The following is a 22,256-nucleotide window of genomic DNA, read 5'->3' on the forward strand; positions in this document are numbered from 1 at the left end:
TTTACACTGATGACATTTTACTAAAAGGAGTGCTTGCCCATATAAAACAGTAGGGTGGTTCCAGATTTGACCAGACATGGGTTTGAGTCTTGACCTGGGTTTGAGTCTTGACCCCACTTGCTGCATGGAATGACTTTGGGCATGCCCTTAATTTCTCTCCCATGTCCCATTTCCTCATTGGTGAATGGGAATATGAAGTCTTTACTTCCTGGTGATGTTGTCAAAATAAATGACAGAACACACATGGCCACTTCTAATAGAGCTGGTCACAGACTGTCAAGAACATAAGCCACTATTCAGAGACTTCTGAGCAAGAATGGAGGGAAGACTGATTCATCAGGGCTCTGTGCTCTGTAAAGCCTTCCTAGAGGAAACTGGCTGACAAGGACACCTCCTACTGTGCCCAGCTTTAAATCCTGAGTCAATAACAGATTTAATACCACAAGAAGCAATGTATTTTGTTATGGGTTCAGAAACATTTTATCAGCCTTTAGTAAACAGCAGGGAAAGGACAATCCCTCCTGTGAGCCTCCCAGCCCCCCACCCCTGCCTGGGCTAATTTTCTGATGTGCAGAGTAAGAAAACTGCAGCGCTCATTTCTGAGAAGTTTTCAAGGCACCCAGGCTACAATAAATTAAACCCATGTCACTATGAGGGAAAAGCCCCAGACTGGGCTTGCTGGATACTGAATTTAAAGCCTAGTTCTGCTACTGTCTCAGTTTAGGTTACTGCCACAAAATAACAGACTGAGGAATTTATAAACAACAGGAAATTTTCTTTTTTCATTCTCTGCAAGCATCAGGAATTTATTGCTCACAATTCTCTCTCTTTCCCCCCCCCTCTCGTCATGCAGCTTGAACTCAGGGCCTGGGTGCTGTCCCTGAGCCTCTTTGTGCTCAAGGCTAGCACTCTATCACTTGAGTCACAGAAGCACTTGTGGCTTTTTCTGAGCAGTTTATTGGAGATGAGTCTCATGGACTTTATTGCACGGGCTGACTTCAAACCATGATCTTCAGATCTCAACCCACTGTGTAGCTAGCTTATAGGCATGAGCCCGGCTGATTGCTTACAATTCTAAAGGCTGGGAAGCTCATGATCAAGACACCAATAGATTTGATATATATCAAATGAGGTTCAGTTATTTATTGATTGTGTCTTCTTGGGAGCTTCCCCAAACCTCTTGCATAGGTTACAAATCCATTGTGAGTTTGCAGACCTCCTGTTAGGAGTTAGCAGGAAACTAGGCAGCTAGGGAATTGAGAGTTTACAACTCACAGGCAACAGGTTAAGCTAATAAACCAAAACCCGTCCAGTCAACAGTGAAGTGGGGACAGGGAGCTACAAAAGATTGGGGAAGTAAACAAATGAGGAAATAAGGCCCAACATTAAATCTTTGGCACTACCACCTATCTGAGAAGAAAAGGAGATCCACCAACAGAGAAAGACCCACGAAACTTGCCCAATAAATACATAAAAACTCTCTAGGCAGCACTACCACTGTGACTCAGTTTTTCTGGTTTTTTTGTTTGTTTGTTTTTTTTGTCCAGTTGTGGGGCCTGAACTCTGGGCCTGGGCGCTGTCTCTCAGCTCTTCAGCTCAAGGCTAGAGCTCTACCACTTGAGCCACAGCGCCACTTCCGGCTTTTTTCTTATGTGGTGCTGAGGAATCGAACCCAGGGCCTCAGGCATGCAAGGCAAGCACTCTACCACTGAGCCACCTTCCCAGCCCAGTTTTTCTAAGTCCCTTTAGTGCAGGAGTCCTGTCTGTCTCCATCTTTCAATAAAACTCTTTACTGCTGACCCTTGTTGACAGAAACCTTTCATTCTCAACCACTGAGCACACAAATTCAGCTCACCATCAGTGACTCAACCCTTCCCAAAGCCTCCACCTCCCCAAACAACTAGATTGTGGATGTAGTAGTTGATATATTAATTCTAGGTGCTCCCACATTCAGACAGTGACTGTCACGAACAATGGACTTAAGCCACAAACTCCTCCAACATCAACAGCCCCATGGTTGCTCAGTTCTTTGAACTCCTAAGCACACACATCAGGTGTAACTAGCTGGAGGGAGGGAGGGAGGGAGGGAGAGGGAGAGGGAGAGAGAGAGAGAGAGAGAGAGAGAGAGAGAGAGAGAGAGAGAGAGAGAGAGAGAGAAGACAAACTTTAAGTGAAGCCTCCAGTGATTATCCAGATGGCCAACAAAACTTACCTAATGCACAGCCAGAAGGGTGGAAGTCTTTTATAAGCAGTTTTGGAACTGTCCACATGGACTTCCTGTCCTGGTCTCCATGCTGCTGGGCAGCCAGGCCAGCTTCTGTGGAGTACATGCTGCTCTTCCTTCCACAGTCTGTGCTAGGACACTGTTGTATTTGCTCCACCTGAAAGCTAGGCATTTCCCCTGCCCCAGCCTTGACAAAAAGCCCTGAAAAATCAATCACCCATCTCTGTCCCTCTTCCATGAAGGCTGAGGATGAGCATGCTATAGCAGCAAATTTGTTTTAATTGCTGATTTGTTAAGGGGAAAGTAACATTTTCAAATGCCACATAAACAGTGAGAGCAAACCAGGAGCATCCATAAGAATAGATCCTTCCTTGCTCCTTAACTGATGCTCCACACAAGTTTCTTCTCTCCTCTGCTCCCCAGAATACTCAAGATCTGAAGAATGCCCCCAAGAAGCCAAGAAGTTTCTGAAGGACTGGTTAAAGACCTTATTTGTAGATCAGGCCTGACTAGCAGTAGCAATATGCCAGTCAATGAGAAAAAAATAATTTGTCAACTACCACTGAAAATGCTTTTTCTCCTAACAAATTTAGTTTGAACTTAAATATCTTTATATTTTGTTATATGTAATAAAGATATGTATAAATAGCATACAAATAGATTTGACAGATCAGAAAAGATGTTGGATCTTTTCCAAATGATTTTCTGCATGATTTTTATGAGTATGTGCCTTTTTTTTTACTCTGTTGGTATGATATTACCATATGATATAGTATTGATTTTTTGATGTTCAATCAACCTTTCATTCTTGGGATTAAACCCAACTTGAGTGCTGTAGTTCAATTCTGGCACTAACAAATTAAAGTGAGTTCATATCTCTCAAACGAAAGTGTGTGGCTTACAAACTTCTAACTTTAAAACACTGGCTATAAATCTGGGGATATGCTCATGAATACCCTGGGTTAACCAATCCTCTAGAGTTGTTTACAGAAACACAGAAAAATGCTATTCTCATGATTGCTGGCAAATGAAATCATGCAGATTAATGTCTGGAGGGTCTAGAACACAAAGCTTTCATGTCTTCTCCTCATAGAATGTCACTCTTCTGATGCATCAATACATAGTAAGCTTCATTAATTGTGTCCATTAATTGATTGGCATTTCATTCATTAGGCATAATTTATGCAATATTGGCAACATGATTGACTTCAACTTCTAGTTCCTCTCTTTCCTTCCTGGAGGTTAGGTCAGGCTGAATCTTTCAAATCATAGTTAATCATTCCAGACCTCACTGTGAAGTTTTCCAGGGGTGGAGAGTGAGTTATTTCATTAGTATAAACTCAGGTGTCATCTAAGAAGCGCATAAATAACATGCATTCCTAGTACTTAAGAAAACATAAGGGATTTTATATTCTTCATTCCAGGGTTCCAAGACAAAGACTGAAGTCTTTATTATACAACATTCATGATTCTTTTGTATGGTATATTTTTTTATTGAGGATATTTTTGTATCTGTATTACTACACATTGGTTTGTAGTTCTCTTGTTGCTGTCTTGTCTTGATATCAGGATAATAGAATGAGTTGGGAACTAGCGTATGCTATTTTGGGGGGAAGGAATTTGTATATAACTGGTATTAAATATCCTTTTAAATGTTTAGTAGGCTTTACCAGAAAAAATGTATTCTTTGCCTGACTTATATAACTGTAACCCCTTTTTAGTATTTTCAAATAAAAAATTTAAAAGTAGAATTTATCAGTAAACTTTTTTCTCATTTTTTTGTAGGATATTTAAAAAATGCCTATTCTGTTTACCTTATTTAGATTTTGTTTCTTCTTTTTAATCCTTTTTTTTTGGGTAAGAACTTTTCTATTTTATCCAAGATAATTGTTCCTAGTATCCGTTTATAATTGTTTCATTTCTGTAAGGTCAGTAGTGATGTTCCTCTTGCACTCCTGATTCTCTGTGCTACTACTTGGGAGTGGGAGTTGGGTGAGTATCCTGCTTTTTCCAGAGTGACACTCACGCATGAGCAGAACTCTAGGTGGGGGAGTGGACTCTGAGGTGAAAGCAGCTGGGGATGCAGACTGTTTACTTGCCATGTTTGGGGTAGAACCTCCACTAAGTCAGGTTTAGATGAAGGAAGAGTTCTGGGCCTCATGCACTTACATGGAATTTTTACAAGCATAGCTAGAAGACATGAGAATGCTGGCAGCCTACCCTCCTGGGAACTGGGAGAGAGGGAATGGCACATCAGGCAAGGGAGGGCCGAAGGGGTCATGGCTCCATGGATCCATGTACTACAGTCACACAATTCTCATGAATCATTTTTCTTGAATAAATCTTCCACTTGCTATATACCTTTGGTATATTTACAATTGCTATATACCTTGCTATATATACAATTTCCAGAGACTTTAAAATGTTATTTGAAAATAAATTTCACCAATTATAGTTGTTCACTGGAACGAGGGAGCTCAGAGGTCTTCTTGCACCATTCAGAAAATCAGCATTGGTTATCTTTTCCACAGAAACTTTACTTATTTTTTTAATTCTTGGCTTTATCACTTCAGGTGTCCATAAACAGGTCAGGGAGAGCTCATAAAACAGAAGACTGGCAAACAGGACACAACAGGCACATGCACAGGTGGTAATTAATACTGAATCTGGTGTTTAAGTATGAAATGGTTAATTTAGACAACAGAAAGCCAAGGTTATCAAGAGCGAGAATATATGTACATTCAACAATGACAGAAAAAAACCAGTGGAATGCTTACAATGCAGAGCAGGGTATACAGATCAGACACAGGAATAATCCTGGTAAGGTTGTTATTGAATGTATTTCCTGTAAAGTTTGCAAAACAGCATTTTAAAACAGTCTGGCTCCTTATCTATCTGTAAGATTTCTTGGTTAATTTCACGAGTCACTTAAAGGCAGATGCTCTATCACCTCATTCATTGTGGTAGAATTTGACAGAAACCATCTTAACACAAGTTATGACTTCAGTGTTGTAGCTTTCACCTATAACTTTAACACACAGGACGGACATCAAGACTATTGAAAAGCAGCTTGTAATGTGAAGGTTAAGGAAACCCAAATAAGGTTTTTGGCCATGTAGATAATTATTTATGTTCTTCCTCCAGAAAATTAAATAAAAGCAGCTGTTTTTTCCTCCTTCCTTTGTGCATCACGCCTAAGAAGAGGAATGGGTAAACAGCCCTGCCAGCCCTCCGAGATGTTTGCATTCTGAGGTCCTATCAGCTTCCTGAACATGGGTAAGCTATTGTTTTCTCTCCTTCCAGGATGGGGAGATAAACTATACTTCAAATATTTACACGTCTTATCTTGTCTCCTTCAATAAGGGACTTGGTTGCGGTGACATTTCCAATGAAATGCTAACTATAGAACCATATCAATTTACACAGAGGTATATTATTCAGTGGGATGAGTCTTTGCAAACTAAGATCCTAAACACATTCCTTACATATTGGCAGCACACAGCCTTTCCTTAGTGCCCTTCCACTCTGACAATGGCAGTTCAGTGATTCCTTCTGTAAGAGGAGTTAATGACAGCCACATCATAGAGCAACACTAATAACCTTTCTTAACTGCTGAAATAAAAATATATTCAATGTATTTTAATATCATTTGTAAAATGTGATTAGTGAGGTTGATGTGCAACATTGTATGCATGTATGGAAATGTCACGATGAAATCCTACTTGTACAACTAATATACGCTAATTAAAAAAAGATCCTAAGATTGATTTGAATTTGACTTTGGGGTTACAAAATGGGAGGAGCAGAAATTGCAACTGGTCAAATACACACACACACACACATACACACACACACACACACACACACACACACACACACACACACACACACACACACACACACACACACAAACCTTCATTGATTTTCAAATGGGGATAAAACACATATGTCTTAAGAATACTTTTTGGGGCTTATTTCCTTTTGACCTTCCATTTGTTATCTTTTGTTATATATATACTTATATTTTTATGTAGCCAAACATATCAGTCATTCAAATCATTTGCTTTATGATTTGGGTCAGTTTCAGGCACACCACAGTCAAACCCAACACTATGTTCGCCATCTTCTGGGCTTTTTTTGTTGTTGTTGCCATTTTACTTTTATGTTAAACTATTGATTCCCTTTAAATCTTACATGTGTAGTATCAGGTAAAGTTCTAATTGTCTTTTTCTCCCAAATTTCCCAAGACTATTGAATAGATAGTCCTTTCCAGTGTGACTTTTAAAAATCTGTATGACTATATGATCAAAGGCTTCTGAAGGCTTTGTTTTAGTGTTGGCTTTTTTTTTTAAACTAAATTTCATGCTCTCTACTTCCCTGAAAGTTCAGATAAACCATGGCTTACAGGTTTGTAAGTAGTGAAGTTATCTCATGATATACTTAAAAAGAGAAAGCATATTAGAAACAGAAACATGACTTTAGAGAGAAAATATTTAATCTATTCCATGAAAAATTACAAAGCTTTAGAAAAGAGGCATTCGGTTTCCATGTACAGTATAAACACATTCTTGCTTTCCACAATCATAGGTATTACACTTCTTTTTGAGTTGGTAAAGGCCACTGTAAAATATGCACTTGAAAAAAAAAACTGAAGAACAGTCTTGAAGTAAATGCAGAAAGGCAATGCTGTATAAAAATATATTAATTCATCTACATTAAACACATTAAAATGCACAAGTAAGTTCTTATAGAATTATACCATGTCTAGAAATGCAATATATGAACTTGTAAATAGGATTTTCATTGTACTTCTAATTATTGAAGAAAAAATAAATATAAACAAATCTTTGGAATGACAGATGTGAAGTCTGCAGAGCAGACCAACTTGAATCTCAGAAATAAAACCACAAACTTTTTCCACATAAAAGATGAGAAGCAGATTAAGTCTCCATATATTTTACCTAAGAAATGCTGTCATCTGAAATATACATAAATGTCAATTACACAGAAAAAGAATTGTCCACATCTAATGTAATGTGATGACAGCAATTGTAAGATTTCTGAGCTGACTCTCAAGGCAATCTAATGGCAATTTAAAACTTTTTGTTTCAATTAACCTAATATAAAAATATAACTAGGGAGGTTTATTTCCCAAATCAGAGATGTTAATTTGAAGCCACAGAGGGTATTGTTCTCCTTCTTTGAAAACTGAGATGCTATCAGAATTCTAGGAAAATAACTGACCATAACAACATCACTTCCATCTGTTGTAGTTATCTGTGTAAGCCAGATCCTCATCAAAGTGCTACAGAATGTACAGTATCTAGAGGGCACCTGAGGTATTGAGAGGAGATGGTAGTGTACTCTGCAGCTACATTTCAGTGATGCGTATCACAGGTGTACATAAACAATACATTTCAACTCAATGTAAGCTTCATCTGGCTAATGATCCTGCTGAGACTAAGAATAATGTCTGTAAAGTTTAAAAATAGAAGACAGTTTCATGGCAGAGTTAGGAACTTCTCTATTTTTACCCTTCATTAAGCATAATTTCCTGACGGAATGTTTTGTCCTATTTATCTCAAATATTTTCTCATGAGCATAGCACAGTTAGGTAAAGAAAGGATAATGAAAGTCCCATTTAAACCAGGTATATATAAATCTCAGAGCTCACTGTCTGCCACTTCTTAGCCCTAGTTCTCCTTTTACTTGGTTTCCAACAGAAACATATAACTAAGCATGTTAAACAGGAGTAAATCCTGTTTGTCCTATCTATTCAGTTTTGACTTTCAATGTTAGAAAAATCCATGGCAATTTTACTTAACTCTATTTCTTAATCAGGCGTATAAGCTGCAGTTTAAAGAGGAGAGAATTTATACCAAGCCCTGACAATGGAAAGAACACTTTTTGGTATAAGGCTGTTTAGTGCTAGTTTGTGCTTGTGTGAATAAGGGACTGGTGGCATAGGGGAAATACATTTAGAAATGCTTGCGATACTTTCCTTTTGGTTGAGGCTTTTGACAGAACAAAATGTCCTTAGGTACACTTGAGAGCCGTATGCCAGGAAAGAAGAGGACACATCAAACAATAAGTAACTATAACTAGGTAAACATTCCATAACAAGTGTCTAGGGTTTTCGATTTTCAACTCTAACCTTTGAAAATGACTAAGCCAAAGCAGTCCACTGGGAGTCAGAAGGGCTGCCTCTGCTCTACTGCACCAGGCTCTCTGGGTCAGACCAGCTGCCCACAAGCCTGAGGCACTTGTCTAAATCACAGATTTAGCCATGAACAAGCCAAGGTTTGTTGACCATGAAGTAGTAGAAGCCTCTAACTCTACTACTGTTATTTATGTTATCTTTTTGTAAGGAAATAAGAAAAAAACAGCAAACTGTTAATTGTTCAGCACAAAATGGTGTCTGGCTAGTGCTGTGTCCTCATTTAAATAAACAATATGGAAAATGCAGTGTTGGTGGTTAATGGTGAGTTCTGCTTTTGAAGTCTGCTAGTACTGTGACTTTCCTAAGTTGGTATATATTTTCTTATGGATTTTATAACAAAATTAATACTTTCCCTACCAAACCATAATAATACTTAAGGAGTAAAGTATTCAATAAAGAAGTTCACAACTGGACTAGGATGATCACCGACCACAGTCACTGCTATGCAGCTCCTTGCTCCACTCCTTTCCATGGTATTAATGCTAGAAAGGCAGAGTGCTCCTATTCTGGCAAAACTTAACTGCAAAAGACCAGCATATACTTGGGTCATTGTGGAGTGGACTACATATCAGTATTATTTATGAAGCAAGAAAGCAGAAGATATTTTATTTCTAACATTCACTTTCGCTAGTAAAACAAATCTTCTAAAATATAAATAAGCTTCTCAGAGTATGAAACAGTTCTGAACTAAGGATTCTGTTAGTCTTTATGATGAGATCTTAATTATCATCTGAAGACCAACTGAGACAGCACTGTTGGAACTAACACTGGTATTTCTCTAATGCCTCCATCTGCTGAGGAAAACCACGGACGATGGAAAGGGAGAGGAATATGGGCACATAAAACCCTTTGGGAAACAATTATACAGACCATTCCAAGGCTTAGATGATAAGAGGATATAATGAAATGCCATATAATTAAATGGATCTTAAATTTCAAAAGCAATCATTACTAGAGTTTTGGGAGTTCTTTGCACTGATAAGTTGTTATACTAAGCTATGAAAGATTTGTTTGAGAGTCAATACAACAGGTGGTTAAACAGACTCTTATTCAGAAAGTCTTCCTAAATAGGTGACCTTGATTATGATAATGTAATTGCTTACAAGAGTACTGGCAAGCAGTAAGAACTAAATAATGTGCTAGTCTTACTTCTTTACTTGAAAATTGAAGTGTCCATAGAAGAAGCTTCTTTTCACTCTACCTATTGTAGGTGAACCAGGAGTTAGCACAGCCATGTCCAAATAAAAGATCTGCCATCCACTGTTCATCTGAGTCATGTGACTACTCTGAGCACCTGCTGGCAACAGGCCCTGCTAGGTATCAGATATTATCCTGAGAGCTTTCTGTTCTTCAGATACATCACCAACATCCCAAACTCATTTCCTTAGCTGCACAAAACGGACATATCTACCAATATGGTTATGCTGACAATTTGAAGCCCAATAGAGCCAACGTTGCCAAACCATGATAGCGCCACCTCCTTGAAACTGTCTGGTATAAGCTGTTGAGTGCATGTTGAGGAAGTTGGGCCTAGTCCTGGGTATGCTGAAACCCTCTTGGATGCACATTCAATGCTCACACTGGTGGCATGCGTCACCATAAAAACAATAAGAGCTTAATGAAGTAGTAATATGTTTTGCTATAAAAATGTCTCTCTTCTCCTTGAACCCCAACTCTATGGAAGTTAAATTATTCAATAGATAAGATATCAAACAGAAATATTTTCCTTTAGAGATTGCATTTGTGACAAAAATGTGAAGCCATGTGTCTGTGGACATGAGTTATTGCTATCATTACTTAAGCTGGTAAGTAGTACGTTCATAAATTACTAAATGCTGTGTGAACGATTTTTCATTTATGACTCACTCAATCCCATAGGGTAGTGCAGTAGTCTTATCTTCATGAATAAGAACCTAAGTTACTGTAATGTCCCTGTTCTTACTACACTGCACTGCAAATGAACACACCATCAGAAAAGACTGTAATGATTCTATTCCATCTTCATCAGGTCTCATGACCACTCAAATAAACAGAACTGGTAGATCAAGATTTCAAGATGTCTTAAGAATAAGATAGAAAAACAAACACATTATTATTTACAATTCAGTTAATTTCACATCTTTTTTTTTTTTGGTCCAGTCATGGGGTCTGAACTCTGGGCCTGGGTGCTGTCCCTCAGCTCTTCAGCTCAAGGCTAGCGCTCTACCACTTGAGCCATAGCGCCACTTCCGGCTTTTTTCATTTTGCTTATGTGGTGCTGAGGAATCGAACCCAGGGCCTCAGGCATGCAAGGCAAGCACTCTACCACTGAGCTACCTTCCCAGCCCCTAATTTCACATCTTAAAACAAACTTTAGTTTGTTTTGTTTTCTGGTTTTAGAAATACAACACTGATCACTGAAAAAATACAGAAAAGTGAAATGAAATAAAAATAAATGCATCAATAATTCATCATTCTGGAGAACCATTATTGACATAATCTCCCTTCTATGTAAATGTGATCTATGAAGTTTAGATTTATTTTGGAGGCATGTGTGTGTATGCAGGGATTGATGGAGGGTGTCCCACAGGCTAAGGATGTATTCTCCAGTAGAGCTGTTCTCTAGCCCCTAGGATCCATCATTCTTAAACACAATGTTAAGGAAAATGGCTAAACGGAAGTCTTTTTAGCTGACAGATATAAACTTATAGGAAACTTTGTCAGTAGAAAAGGCAATTATTGTATCATAGCTATGGATTTTCATTATCTTCCCCAAGTTTTCAACCTTAGTAAAACAATCAAGGTATAACTTATCTCAGTGGTATTAGCTAAAAAGGAGACTCACTGCATAAGAAACATGTGTGAATGCTTCCTGATTATCTGGGTATCTGGGTACATACCGTCCACATCAGTAAACTATATTTGTGATGTTAAGTAAGATTTATAGCTTTTGGAAGGCCTAAGAATATTGTAACAGTTAAGGAAAAACTTTTTCCTAGTCATTGAATTTTGCCAAAGTTACACTTACAAGTAAATGAAGCTGCCAAGTTTTCCTTTGTAAATAGGTTAAATATTTGCATAAGACAGAATATGCAAGATAAGCAAAACTTATTAGTGGTCATATCAATCCCGAGTGAAAATTAAAAATTATCTCATTGTGAAATTCTCTCACTGACAGGAAAAACTAGGGACAAAAACAGCACAGCAGCTTAGGGCAAAGATTTCAGGCATGTTAGAATGTGCACAATGTCACCTCATTGACTTTTAATTAAGGTGACTTACACTGAAACCTTACTCCTTTTAAAGTGTCAAAGAATGTAATTTATGCAATAAGAAAAGTAAAAGTAAATAAAAAGTCCTTACAGAAAACAGAAGGCAGACATGGATCAAGAAGTTTTAAAATAAACTTTCTAGTGCTTCCTCTTATGTAAGAAGTTTATGTTAGTCATAAATTCTAGGAACCTATTTATATTGTTTCAGTGTGATTTATTCAAAATCACAGTAATCTATTACACACAATATTTTTAAATGTAAAAAGCAATGCCCACTGGCAACGGGTAAGAATATCGAATAAAACTAAATTTGAAAAATGAAGAGAAGTACTTCCCTATGAATAATATAAAACTCTACCTAGGCAAAGAAAAATATCAATAAATTCTAAAAGATTCACTTAGATTTTTAGTGCATATGAAAATATACAATAACATACTTTGTGTTTTTGTACTACGCTGAATATAAATTATCAGTTATTTCCACATTGGTAAGTGAAAATTACATATGCTTCTTTTAGAGAAAGAAACTGTATGTCCTTAAACAGGAAATGCTTGAGCCAAAATATTCTCATCCTGTCCAACTGGAAAGTGAAGTACAAAAGTCACATGAGATTAAAGAGTAACTAAGGCTGATGCTCCATAAAAGAGAACGTTGATGTTACACATCCTTTGATTAGAGAACATTATTTTTTGGTATGTGGAAGGAAATGACTTGTGAGGTCATTATGTGTACTTTTTTTTTTTTTTGGGTCCAGTCGTGGGGCCTGAACTCTGGGCCTGGGCACTGTCCCTCAGCTCTTCAGCTCAAGGCTAGCGCTCTACCACTTGAGCCACAGCACCACTTCCGGCTTTTTTCTTTTTGCTTATGTGGTGCTGAGGAATCGAACCCAGGGCCTCATGCATGCAAGGCAAGTGCTCTACCACTGAGCCACCTTCCCAGCCTCCATTATGTGTATTTTTAAAGAATTCTTTTTCATTTTACATTTATACATTAAAAATATATCTTTAGCAGCTACTAAATGAATCAAAGTCATTAACAATACACTCTTCAGAAAGTTAACTAACCTTAAAGTAAAAACTTAGCTAACCTAACAAGCAAATTCAGAGATTTACCTAAACTCATAAGCAAATACTATGTTTCAAAATTGTATTTCAAATACAATGGGCAGGCAATGGTGCTCAAAACATTACACTTCAAGCTCAGCACTGTTTTTGAAAGAGTTGAAGCCTATTATGCCATATTTTCTATAAATATTTATTGAATAAACAAACATGGTTCACCTGATGTTTTTAATTCTTTTAAACTAATCAAATCACAAATTGTTGTATCAGTTTAAGGAAAACAAAAATAGGCTTTTAAATAGCTACCAAGATAAATTATGCTACTGCTACTTCAAATAATAATAACACCCTTCCAATATTGTCAGTGGATGTTTCCTCTGCCGTTAAAAAAAAGTCAGCTGTTAATAAAAAGTCAGCCTTACTTTTTTAAAGAGCATATTATGTATATGTTATACCTGTTAACTGCATGAGAAACATTGAAAACTGTAATCTAAAAGTTTAAATGTGATTTTTGGAAGCAGCACAATAAATAACTGCAATTTAAAATTTGAATATGGGAACCACAGAAACCAAAACCCAACAAATCTGCATTTAATTCTTAGAAGTAAAACGTAAATTTCCCCAACAACATAAATATACGTTTATATCAAATTCAGTTCTTTATCACAGACAGTATCCCAAGTCCCTTCTTGCTGAAACCAATAACATTTCTGGGACTCATTTATTATCTAGTAAGAATGTGTTCACTCAGAACAAACAAACAAACTAGAAAATCTAGTTAAAGAAGTGCTATTAGAAAGTATATGTCAAATTTTTTTTATAAAGTTATAAGGCATTAACAATTAACATATAATAATTATTACATGTTAAAGTGATATTTAAGCAAATAATTTATAATAAAAATAGATCAAAACTCTCTTTTAAAAAATATCTCAAGTGAGAAAATCACAGGAGAGGATAAAAATCACATGTAACCACCTACATACTCTAAGCTTCTACTAACTAAAAACACTTTTCTTTTCTTGGCTTAAAATAGACCTTATGCACTGAACGGCAGGTGTCATTATACCAACATGGACACAGTCTAAGTCTGTTTAAAGTTATTGTAAAATTTGTATATGCAAGTATTCTGATGGCTACTAATAAAGGTAGAAAAGTTAGTTCTAGCATGTATTATACCAGGTATAATAATACTTGGTATTATCAGTGCTTACTACAAATTGTCTTCTGATAATATTCTCTTACTACAGTGTGGCCTTCAGTCTTATATCAAATAGTGGCAAAGATTACACTACCATGGTTTAAATAATGGTCAGCAGCTTAGGCTAGTACAGAGCTAGAAAGAAGAATTGGTTTATAATAAATCAGTAAATAAGGAACATAGCTTTATTTTAGTATTAGTTGCTGAAACTGAGCAATGAAATAATGCAGAAATAAAGTTTTGTTCCAGAGTGACAGGTGATGGTAAGGATTGTGGAGGGGACAGTGGTGAGGGATTGTTAGCTGGCTTACTAAAATACATACCTGAGCTCCACTGGAGCTGTGCAACCTGGTTGTGTATCAGTTATTTGTAAGGGCTGACTAAACAAAATCCCTTTCATCATGCATGCACTGCTGTCTTCACTACAGTAATAGAGAAACACGCTGATAGATATCACGGCTTCAAGTGACAGGCAATCACCAGGAATTGGCAGCAGAATTGTTGGTTGATTAGAAATATTCTCTATGTCTCCAGATGGTATCTGTCCTTGAAGAAGCCACTCGTTGCCTAGAAAATAGAAAATAATTTACCAAGACTGTGGAAGAAATCAGCTGGGAAACTGGAAAAAATCTTAGGAAGACAAGATCCATTCAATCAACTAACATTTACAAAATCTTGTAAGCACCTAGGCTCTGTGCTCTGTAGGATAGACATGGTATTAAGATATAATGATGACTCCAAAGAAATTTCCAGATTAGTGATCTAATTTTTACAAAAATTTATTTAAATACTATAAGCCATAAACATATTTCTACTGAAAACTGAATATTGCAAATAAAGCTCAAGATCCATAATATCCAAAGTTAAACATGAACTCCATTAAGTTATATAAATAAACCTAGGACATATGAGATCACAGAGAATTTCTACCAAACAGATAAAATTTTTCAGGCATATGATACATTTTTGGCTTAAAACATTCACATATTTTAATCACTTTAAGTGTCTATCTCTTAAATGACCAGCCAAAACTCAGAAAATATCCTTTAATTGTAGGCACAGATATGTAGTCTATAAATTTTTTTTCCAAACTGTTAAATTATTGGGATACTTCTCTGAAAGCTTATTTACCCCTATGTAATATAAAACAGAGCCACTGTCTGGGACATGTCATAGAATAGGTAAGCTCTTGAGCATTTCACTTGAACACTATTTGTATTTTGTATCCCCAGGATTCCATATTAGCTAGTGTATTTAATAAAGCAAGTCTTAAACATTAGTTTCTCAATAGCCTATTTTAAAAAAAGAAATGCATTGGGCTGGGAAGGTGGCTCAGTGGTAAAGTGCTTGCCTTGCATGCATGAGGCCCTGGGTTCGATTCCTCAGCACCACATAGCAGAAAAAGCTGGAAGTGGCACTGTGGCTCAAGTGGTAGAGCACTAGCCTTGAGCTGAAGAGCTGAGGGACAGTGCCCAGGCCCAGAGTTCAGGCCCCACAATTGGCAAAAAAAAAAAAAAAAAAAGAAATGCATTGATCTTTACCCCATGAACCACCTTCAGCTTTAGAGAGACATAACTGCTAAAGTGGCATCTAGGACTTGCTCTGTGTTCACAGATGGCTGAGAAGTAGCCCAGGTCTGTCTACAAAACAATCTCCATATATCTGAGTTTGGGTCAGCCCTCTCTGTCTGTGGGAATCTGAGGGGACAGTTTCCCACAGACTCAGTCAGTCATCCCACAGCCAGCCTCCCAAACTCCAACCAGCAGTCTACCTGCCAGTCTACCTAAGACCTCTTCTTTGTCATTTCATTTCGGGCACTGCAGTAGACAGTGCCTTCTGCCCTGAGAACATCTGAACGTAAGAAGGCCTGGGGGCCAAGATCTGGGTAATGTATGAAAAAGTATGTGAGAGAATATGAGGGAGAAGGAGCTGGGGAGGAAGTGGAAGACTGAGTGAGAATGTGTGAAAGAGCGTGGGAGAGTAAGGACAGAGCAAGAACATTGGAGAAAAGAAGTCATATGTTATAAACTCCTGGACTGGGGCTACCTCTTCTTTAAAACTGCTACTCACTGTTACACAGATATCCAAAAACACTATGATCAACTAATGAAATAAGAAGCTAGTTCACATTGAGTCACACATACGAAAGGGAGGACTGGAAAAGGTGTTAGAAGGAAGAGTTATAGGAAGAATAACAATGGAGAAGGTTCCACTTTAAATTTCCCTATTTCAGACCCTAAGAGTTTTCTTGGGAACAAAGGAAAGATTAGAATAAGGGAAGAGAGGGAAGAGAACTTCTCTTCAATTTAGTATTAGAATGCCTAGCTACAGCAATAAGACAAGATACAAACATAAAAGGAACCCAAATAGGGAAACATGAAGAAACTCTCCTTCTTTGCAGATGACAGGATCTTGTATTTAAAGAATCCCACAGACTCCACTCCCAAATTACTCAAGCTGATTCAAAACTTTGGCAAAGTAGCAGGGTATAAAATTAACCCTCAAAAATCAATGGCTTTTTGTATGCCAACAATGAGAAAAGTGTGGCTGAAATCAGGAAAGCAACTCCATTTGCAATAGCTCCACAAAAAATAAAATACCTAGGAATTAACTTAACCAAAGAAGTGAAGGACCTCTATGATGAAAACTTTAAAAACCTGAAAAAGGAAATCAAAACAGAATTTAGAAAGTAGAAAAACCTCCCATGCTCCTGGATTGGAAAGATCAACATCGAGAAAATGGCAATAGTTCCCAAGGCTATCTATAAATTCAATGCAATACCTATTAATATTCCAACCTCATTCTTCAAGGAAACAGAAGAGGCAATCCAAAAATTCATATGGAACAATAAATACCCCAAATAGCAAAAATGATCCTTAACAGAAAGAATAGTGCTGGAGGAATATCAATACCAAATTTCAAACTCTACTACAAAGCCATAGTAATCAAAACAGCTTGGTACCGGCACAAGAACAGACCTCAGGACCAATGAAATAGAATAAAAAATCCTGAAATGAACCCACAGACCTATAGCCATCTAATTTTCCATAAGGGAGCTAAAAAAAATAGAATGGAAGAAAGACAGCCTCTTCAGTAAATGGTGCTGGCAAAATTGGTTAATCAACTTGTAGAAAACTAAAGCTGGATCCTTATATATCACCCTGTACCAGAATCAACTCCAAATGGATCAAAGACCTCGGAGTCAAAGCAGACACTCTGAAAACATTACAGGACAGAATAGGAGAAACCCTAGGTCTCCTTGGCACAGGCTTAAATTTTCTTAATAGAGACCCAGAAACACAACAAATCAAAGAAAGGTTGGACAAATGGAACTGCATGAAGCTGAAGAGCTTCTGCATGCTAGCAAGATCAATAGAAAGCCCACAGATTGGGAGAAGATCTTCACTAGCCATATAACATACAAGGGTCTCATATCTAAAATATACCTGGAACTTAAAAAATTAAATCCCCCAACAACAAATCCTCAAAGAAACAACTGCCCAATAAATAAGTGAGTTAAAGACTTAAAGAGAAACTTCTCTGAAGAGGAAAGAAGGATGGCCAATAGACACATGAAGAAATGGTCAAGCTCCCTAGCCATAAAAGAAATGCAAATCAAAACAACATTGAGATACCACCTCACCCCAGTTAGAATGGCTTTAATCAAGAACTCTAACAACAACAGATGCTGGAGGGGATATGAACAGAAGGGAACCTTACTGCATTGTTGGTGGAAGTGTAAACTTGTTCAACCACTTTGGAAAGTAGTATGGAGGTTCCTCAAAAGACTCCACATAGAGCTCCCCTATGACCCAGCAATCCCACTTTTGGGCATTTACCTGAATGATCACAAACAAGACCATACTAAAGCTACCAGCACAACTATGTTTATTGCAGCATTATTTACCATAGCTAAGATATGGAACCAACCCAGATGCTCCTCAGTAGATGAATGGATCAAGAAAATGTGGTATATATACACAATGGAATTCTATGCCTCCCTCAGAAAGAATGACATTGCCCCATTTGTTAGGAGAAATGGAAAGATTTGGAAAAATTATATTAAGTGAAGTAAGCCAGGCCCAAAGAAACAGAGGTCCCATGGTTTCCCTTATTTGTAATTACTAGTATATGTCTGAGACAAGCAGAAAAGGTCAGATAAGTTGATGTTAGGTGAAATGAACCCCAAGATAAGTTTTCAAATGTTTTTTCTTTCTTGCTATTGTTTCTAACATATTTATAAGATATTTCTTTGTTGCTTTGTATGTCCCTCCCCCATGGTATAACCCCTGTTTTCACTGTATTTGATATTGGTATAATTTGTGGAGGGGAAGGGAAAAAACAAATTGTTTAAATAGGGATACAGGCGGATCCATTACAACAATGAGATGTATAAGATGTTATGTTGAAAAACAAACTTTACAACCTTGGCACGGGGAAGAGGGGCGGGGGGCAGAGGAATGGGGGTGGGGAGATGGGAAGGGATGGTAAGGGGAAACAAAGGAGGAGGCAACCATGCTTGATAATAAATGTGCTCATTACCTTGCTCGTGTAATTGTAATCCCTCTGTATGGTATTTTCACAATAAAAAAAAATGAAGGAAAAAAAAAGAATAAGGGAAGAGATCCAGCCACGTCCATACTATAAGAAACGATGCTGCTAACAACTGAAATGTAATTTTCAGTGAGTTACACTATTCTTTAATAAAATGGAGGAAAGAATCTCAAGGAAAACTGCCAAAAGAGGGTTAGACCCAGATTCATTTTTTCCCACATAATTTCTCTCAAATCTTGCCAAGTGACAGAGTAAAAATAGCACATAACAAATGAGAAAGAAAATCACATTGGACATCAAGAAATTAATTAATATTTGTTTCTTCACTAGATCCTCATACCTTCAGCTGTTAGAAACCAGCAGCTGGGAACTCCTTCAGTCAGCTTTGTTCCTGATGGGAGATCCAGGCTGAGCTTGAATTCAAGAGTCTGGCCAGGACATGCAGCTACTGGGGAAAGCCGGATGCTCGGGGCAGACTTTGGCAGTTTGGGTACTGTCTTCGGCTTTTCTTCTGGGAATGGGCCATCTACCACAGCATTGTCAGGTCTGAAGATGGGAAGCTAGGAAATCAGAAAATGTGTTGTACTTCACAGAAATTGAAAGGATAAAAATTAAAGTTCTCTATCAATAACACACTAATTGCCATTCTAATTTAAACTACCTAATGACCTCCAAACTATTCTATGAGTACAGAAAAAAGTTTACCTCAGCAAAAAGATCACTACCACTTACAAAAGGGATGGAGCTAATTATCCAATACATACAGATGTTAGAAAATCAAAGCAAAGTGTTATGAATTGAAAGGCAGTAGACAAAAATAATAACATATCCTCATAATTATCAAGCATAAGAAGATGTTCATGTTACATCAAATCTACATAAGGAGAAGTGACACTCATGATCATAACTTATATTTTTATTGTAAAACATATTTTGCAAACAAGTAGAATTTTAGAAATGTTTTTCTTTTTTTTTTTAGGTAAATGTGACACATCAGGAGGTAGCTTATAAGAATGATTTTCTTTGAAAAGTCTACTAAAGACTGTGTTGATATTTTAAAAAATTGATGGTTTAAATTTCTCCCAATCTTATTTTCCATGTCATGGGAAAAATGGCTTATAAAGGTTCCTCTGAAGATTACTTGGTAATGGAAACAAAGATGATACAACCTACTAAGTATCACTGAATAAAACAGCCCAACCCACAGAGTGCACATATGTAGTATGTGTCAGTGTATCTATAAGTTCAAAAACAGATCTGAGCCCTCTTTTTTTCTTGAAGGTTCATGAAATTCCTCTCCAACTTTCACTGTGTTTCTCAGCACAGATGGAATTCTTATTTTAAGAGTAACGGGAGATCCTCAAAGCAGGCCTTCTGGTCTCATGATCAAAGAACACGATGGAGGAACCCACTTACTACTCTTTCTATGTGTGTCAATTTCACTGAGGAGAAAATTGCTTGTAATTCCTTGAGGACTTTAGACTCCTTCTTAAAACCACACCCTTTAGCTTATGTTCAAAGAAACCTTACCATGGAAATTGTCTTTGTTTCTAAATCCATTATTTTAATTTGATGATTATTGGTGTCTGCCACATATAACAGCCGACCATTTTCTCCAATACACAAGCCTCCTGGTTCATTAAAAGTTGACTCAGTAAAACTAGAACTGATGACAGTGTTCATGTCTCCAGTCCCTGCTAATGTTGTACAGTTTTTTGTTTTGGGGTCCACAACTTTAATCTAAAGAAGAATAAAAAAAATTATAACGGAAGGTCAATCTCGTATTTGTAGGATGGAAGCTATAATATAGAGAAAACTAGACAGAATTCTCCACTGCCATTATCATTCTCAAGAAACCTCAAAAAATAAAAAAGCCAAACGTTCAAATTACACAGCCTAAAGGGAAATATTTCATGAGAGCAAAAACTTCGTAAAATCTTTAGTTATTGCGTGTTTTCTTGGAGCCTTCTTGGATGAAATTATTTCAGGAAATAAAAAAATAATTTTACTGTTTTTCTTCACAATGGCATATGTATTCACAATGACCTTTTCATGAACACCTAGATTGTCAGAGGATTTGTACCTTTGTTAAAATTCATGATATGCAGTTTTATTTCAATCATCATAAATTTGTGGTTGCTCATACACTGATTTTTATGGAAAACAAAATACAGTAAGAATTCGAACAAATATATAGATTAAAAAAATTATTTTCTACCATGCACTGCAAATATGGTACAGCTCAAGATGCTCATCCGTTAGGGGTTACTGATGGGTTATAATGCCTTACCTCCTGGAACTAGTTCAGATACTATTGTAACATCTTGGCAAAGAAAGGGCCCAGAGCAAAGAACAAGCAGCACAGTTGCTGAGGGCCGTTATTTCTCTCTGTATTTTAGAGTGGCACTTGTAGGAGGTATACAGATATTTCCACATTTTAAGTACCATGGACAAAAAGTACGGTATTAAAAATTCTGTCAAGACTCACCTTGTGATTATAGGAGTCTGCCACATAAAGCAAATTCTTCTTCTTGTCCCACGCTACTCCAAGTGGGTGTTGAAGCTTTGCATTGATGCCTATTCCATCAACATCACCAAAAGCAAATAAGTTCTTTTATTTTTTAAAGAGAAAGAAATAGTAGTGATTAATTTTTTTCTGTGCTTTGTTATGATATAAAGTGCAAATTAAGATAGTTGTAAGTATTATTAAAGTCCAAGTGGAAAAGTTCTAATTTTTATATAGGGATGGCTACTTCATGCAGACTAAAAAGGCGTGACAGAATTTTAAGCCTGAGCTAGTTTGGGGGGCTTGTTTTACTCACTACAGTACTGTATCTGGTCAGGATGCTAGCTTGGTAGTCTTTCCAAACCACCACTAAATACCAAATGTATTTTCCTTCTCTCTGCCAATAAACATTTGATCCTTTCTTTCTTTCCTGAGCCCTTAACAACTAAATATAATCAAGTGGAGTTAGTCTACTTTACAATGGTTTTATGCTTCTCTATATTCATATCTCCTTTGATCTGACTTCCATTTTACTCATGGATATCCCAAGACTGATCTCTCCTACATTTCATTAAATTTCCACAATTAAGGAAAGTGCTAGTTTGGTCAGTGTCAGGCACCCCGCACAAAAGTGACTTGCCTTACCATGGGATCTCTCTCTCCTCCTACGAGGTGCTTCACAGCTCCATCTTTCAGAGAGACAGTTCTCACTGTACTGCTCTCGCTGTCTGCCACAAAGAGGCAGCTCCAGGGGTCTTCAGAAGCCAGAGAAAGACCTGAAGGCTGGGCAAAACCTGCCTTGTGAGGATAGGCATTGTTTCGATTCTCTTCATTTCCACTCCCAGCAAACCGCAGACAGGCTCCTTTTTTTAATTCACTGGAAGGTGAGGTATATTGTGTCCAATTTAGTTATAAGCAAATGAATGTAAGGAATCAAGCCAATGGCAATAGCATTGTAAAGGAAGAGGGAAAAAAAAGCACAAAACTAGTGATGTTAGCCCAGTTAAACTGCCAGTCAGCATTCATGACATTTTTCCAGTAACTATCTTGTTTAGATACTGTGTGTGGGGACCTTCCTACTTTTCCTCAACATATACACAATTGAAACTGCTCTCAGGAGCTGGACAGAAAACCCAGACACGATTGGAATGATAACAATCATGATCAGATCACTGATAAAGACAGTTTTAGTCCTCCTTTAACTTCTTAGCTATACTTAATATTGGTTCTAAAAAGAA

General features: G+C 37.2%; 1 protein-coding gene across 1 annotated transcript in view; it reads right to left on the reverse strand.

Annotated features, from left to right (window-relative positions):
- Window positions 1-12,971: 12,971 nt before the first annotated feature.
- The window catches only part of Nhlrc2 (NHL repeat containing 2), a 52,185-nt gene continuing 42,900 nt past the window's right edge, over window positions 12,972-22,256 (reverse strand). The window contains exons 7-11 of the mRNA XM_042689340.1: window positions 21,664-21,895; window positions 21,001-21,123; window positions 20,043-20,252; window positions 18,853-19,072; window positions 12,972-14,525 (exon numbers count right to left, since the gene is read on the reverse strand). Coding sequence (XP_042545274.1) covers window positions 14,269-14,525; window positions 18,853-19,072; window positions 20,043-20,252; window positions 21,001-21,123; window positions 21,664-21,895 — 1,042 coding nt within the window. The 3' untranslated portion in view covers window positions 12,972-14,268. The remainder of the gene's footprint in view (window positions 14,526-18,852; window positions 19,073-20,042; window positions 20,253-21,000; window positions 21,124-21,663; window positions 21,896-22,256) is intronic.

This window comes from Dipodomys spectabilis, unplaced genomic scaffold, assembly GCF_019054845.1.
Source record: "Dipodomys spectabilis isolate Male_0828 unplaced genomic scaffold, ASM1905484v1 ptg000125l, whole genome shotgun sequence".
Lineage (NCBI taxonomy): Eukaryota > Metazoa > Chordata > Mammalia > Rodentia > Heteromyidae > Dipodomys > Dipodomys spectabilis.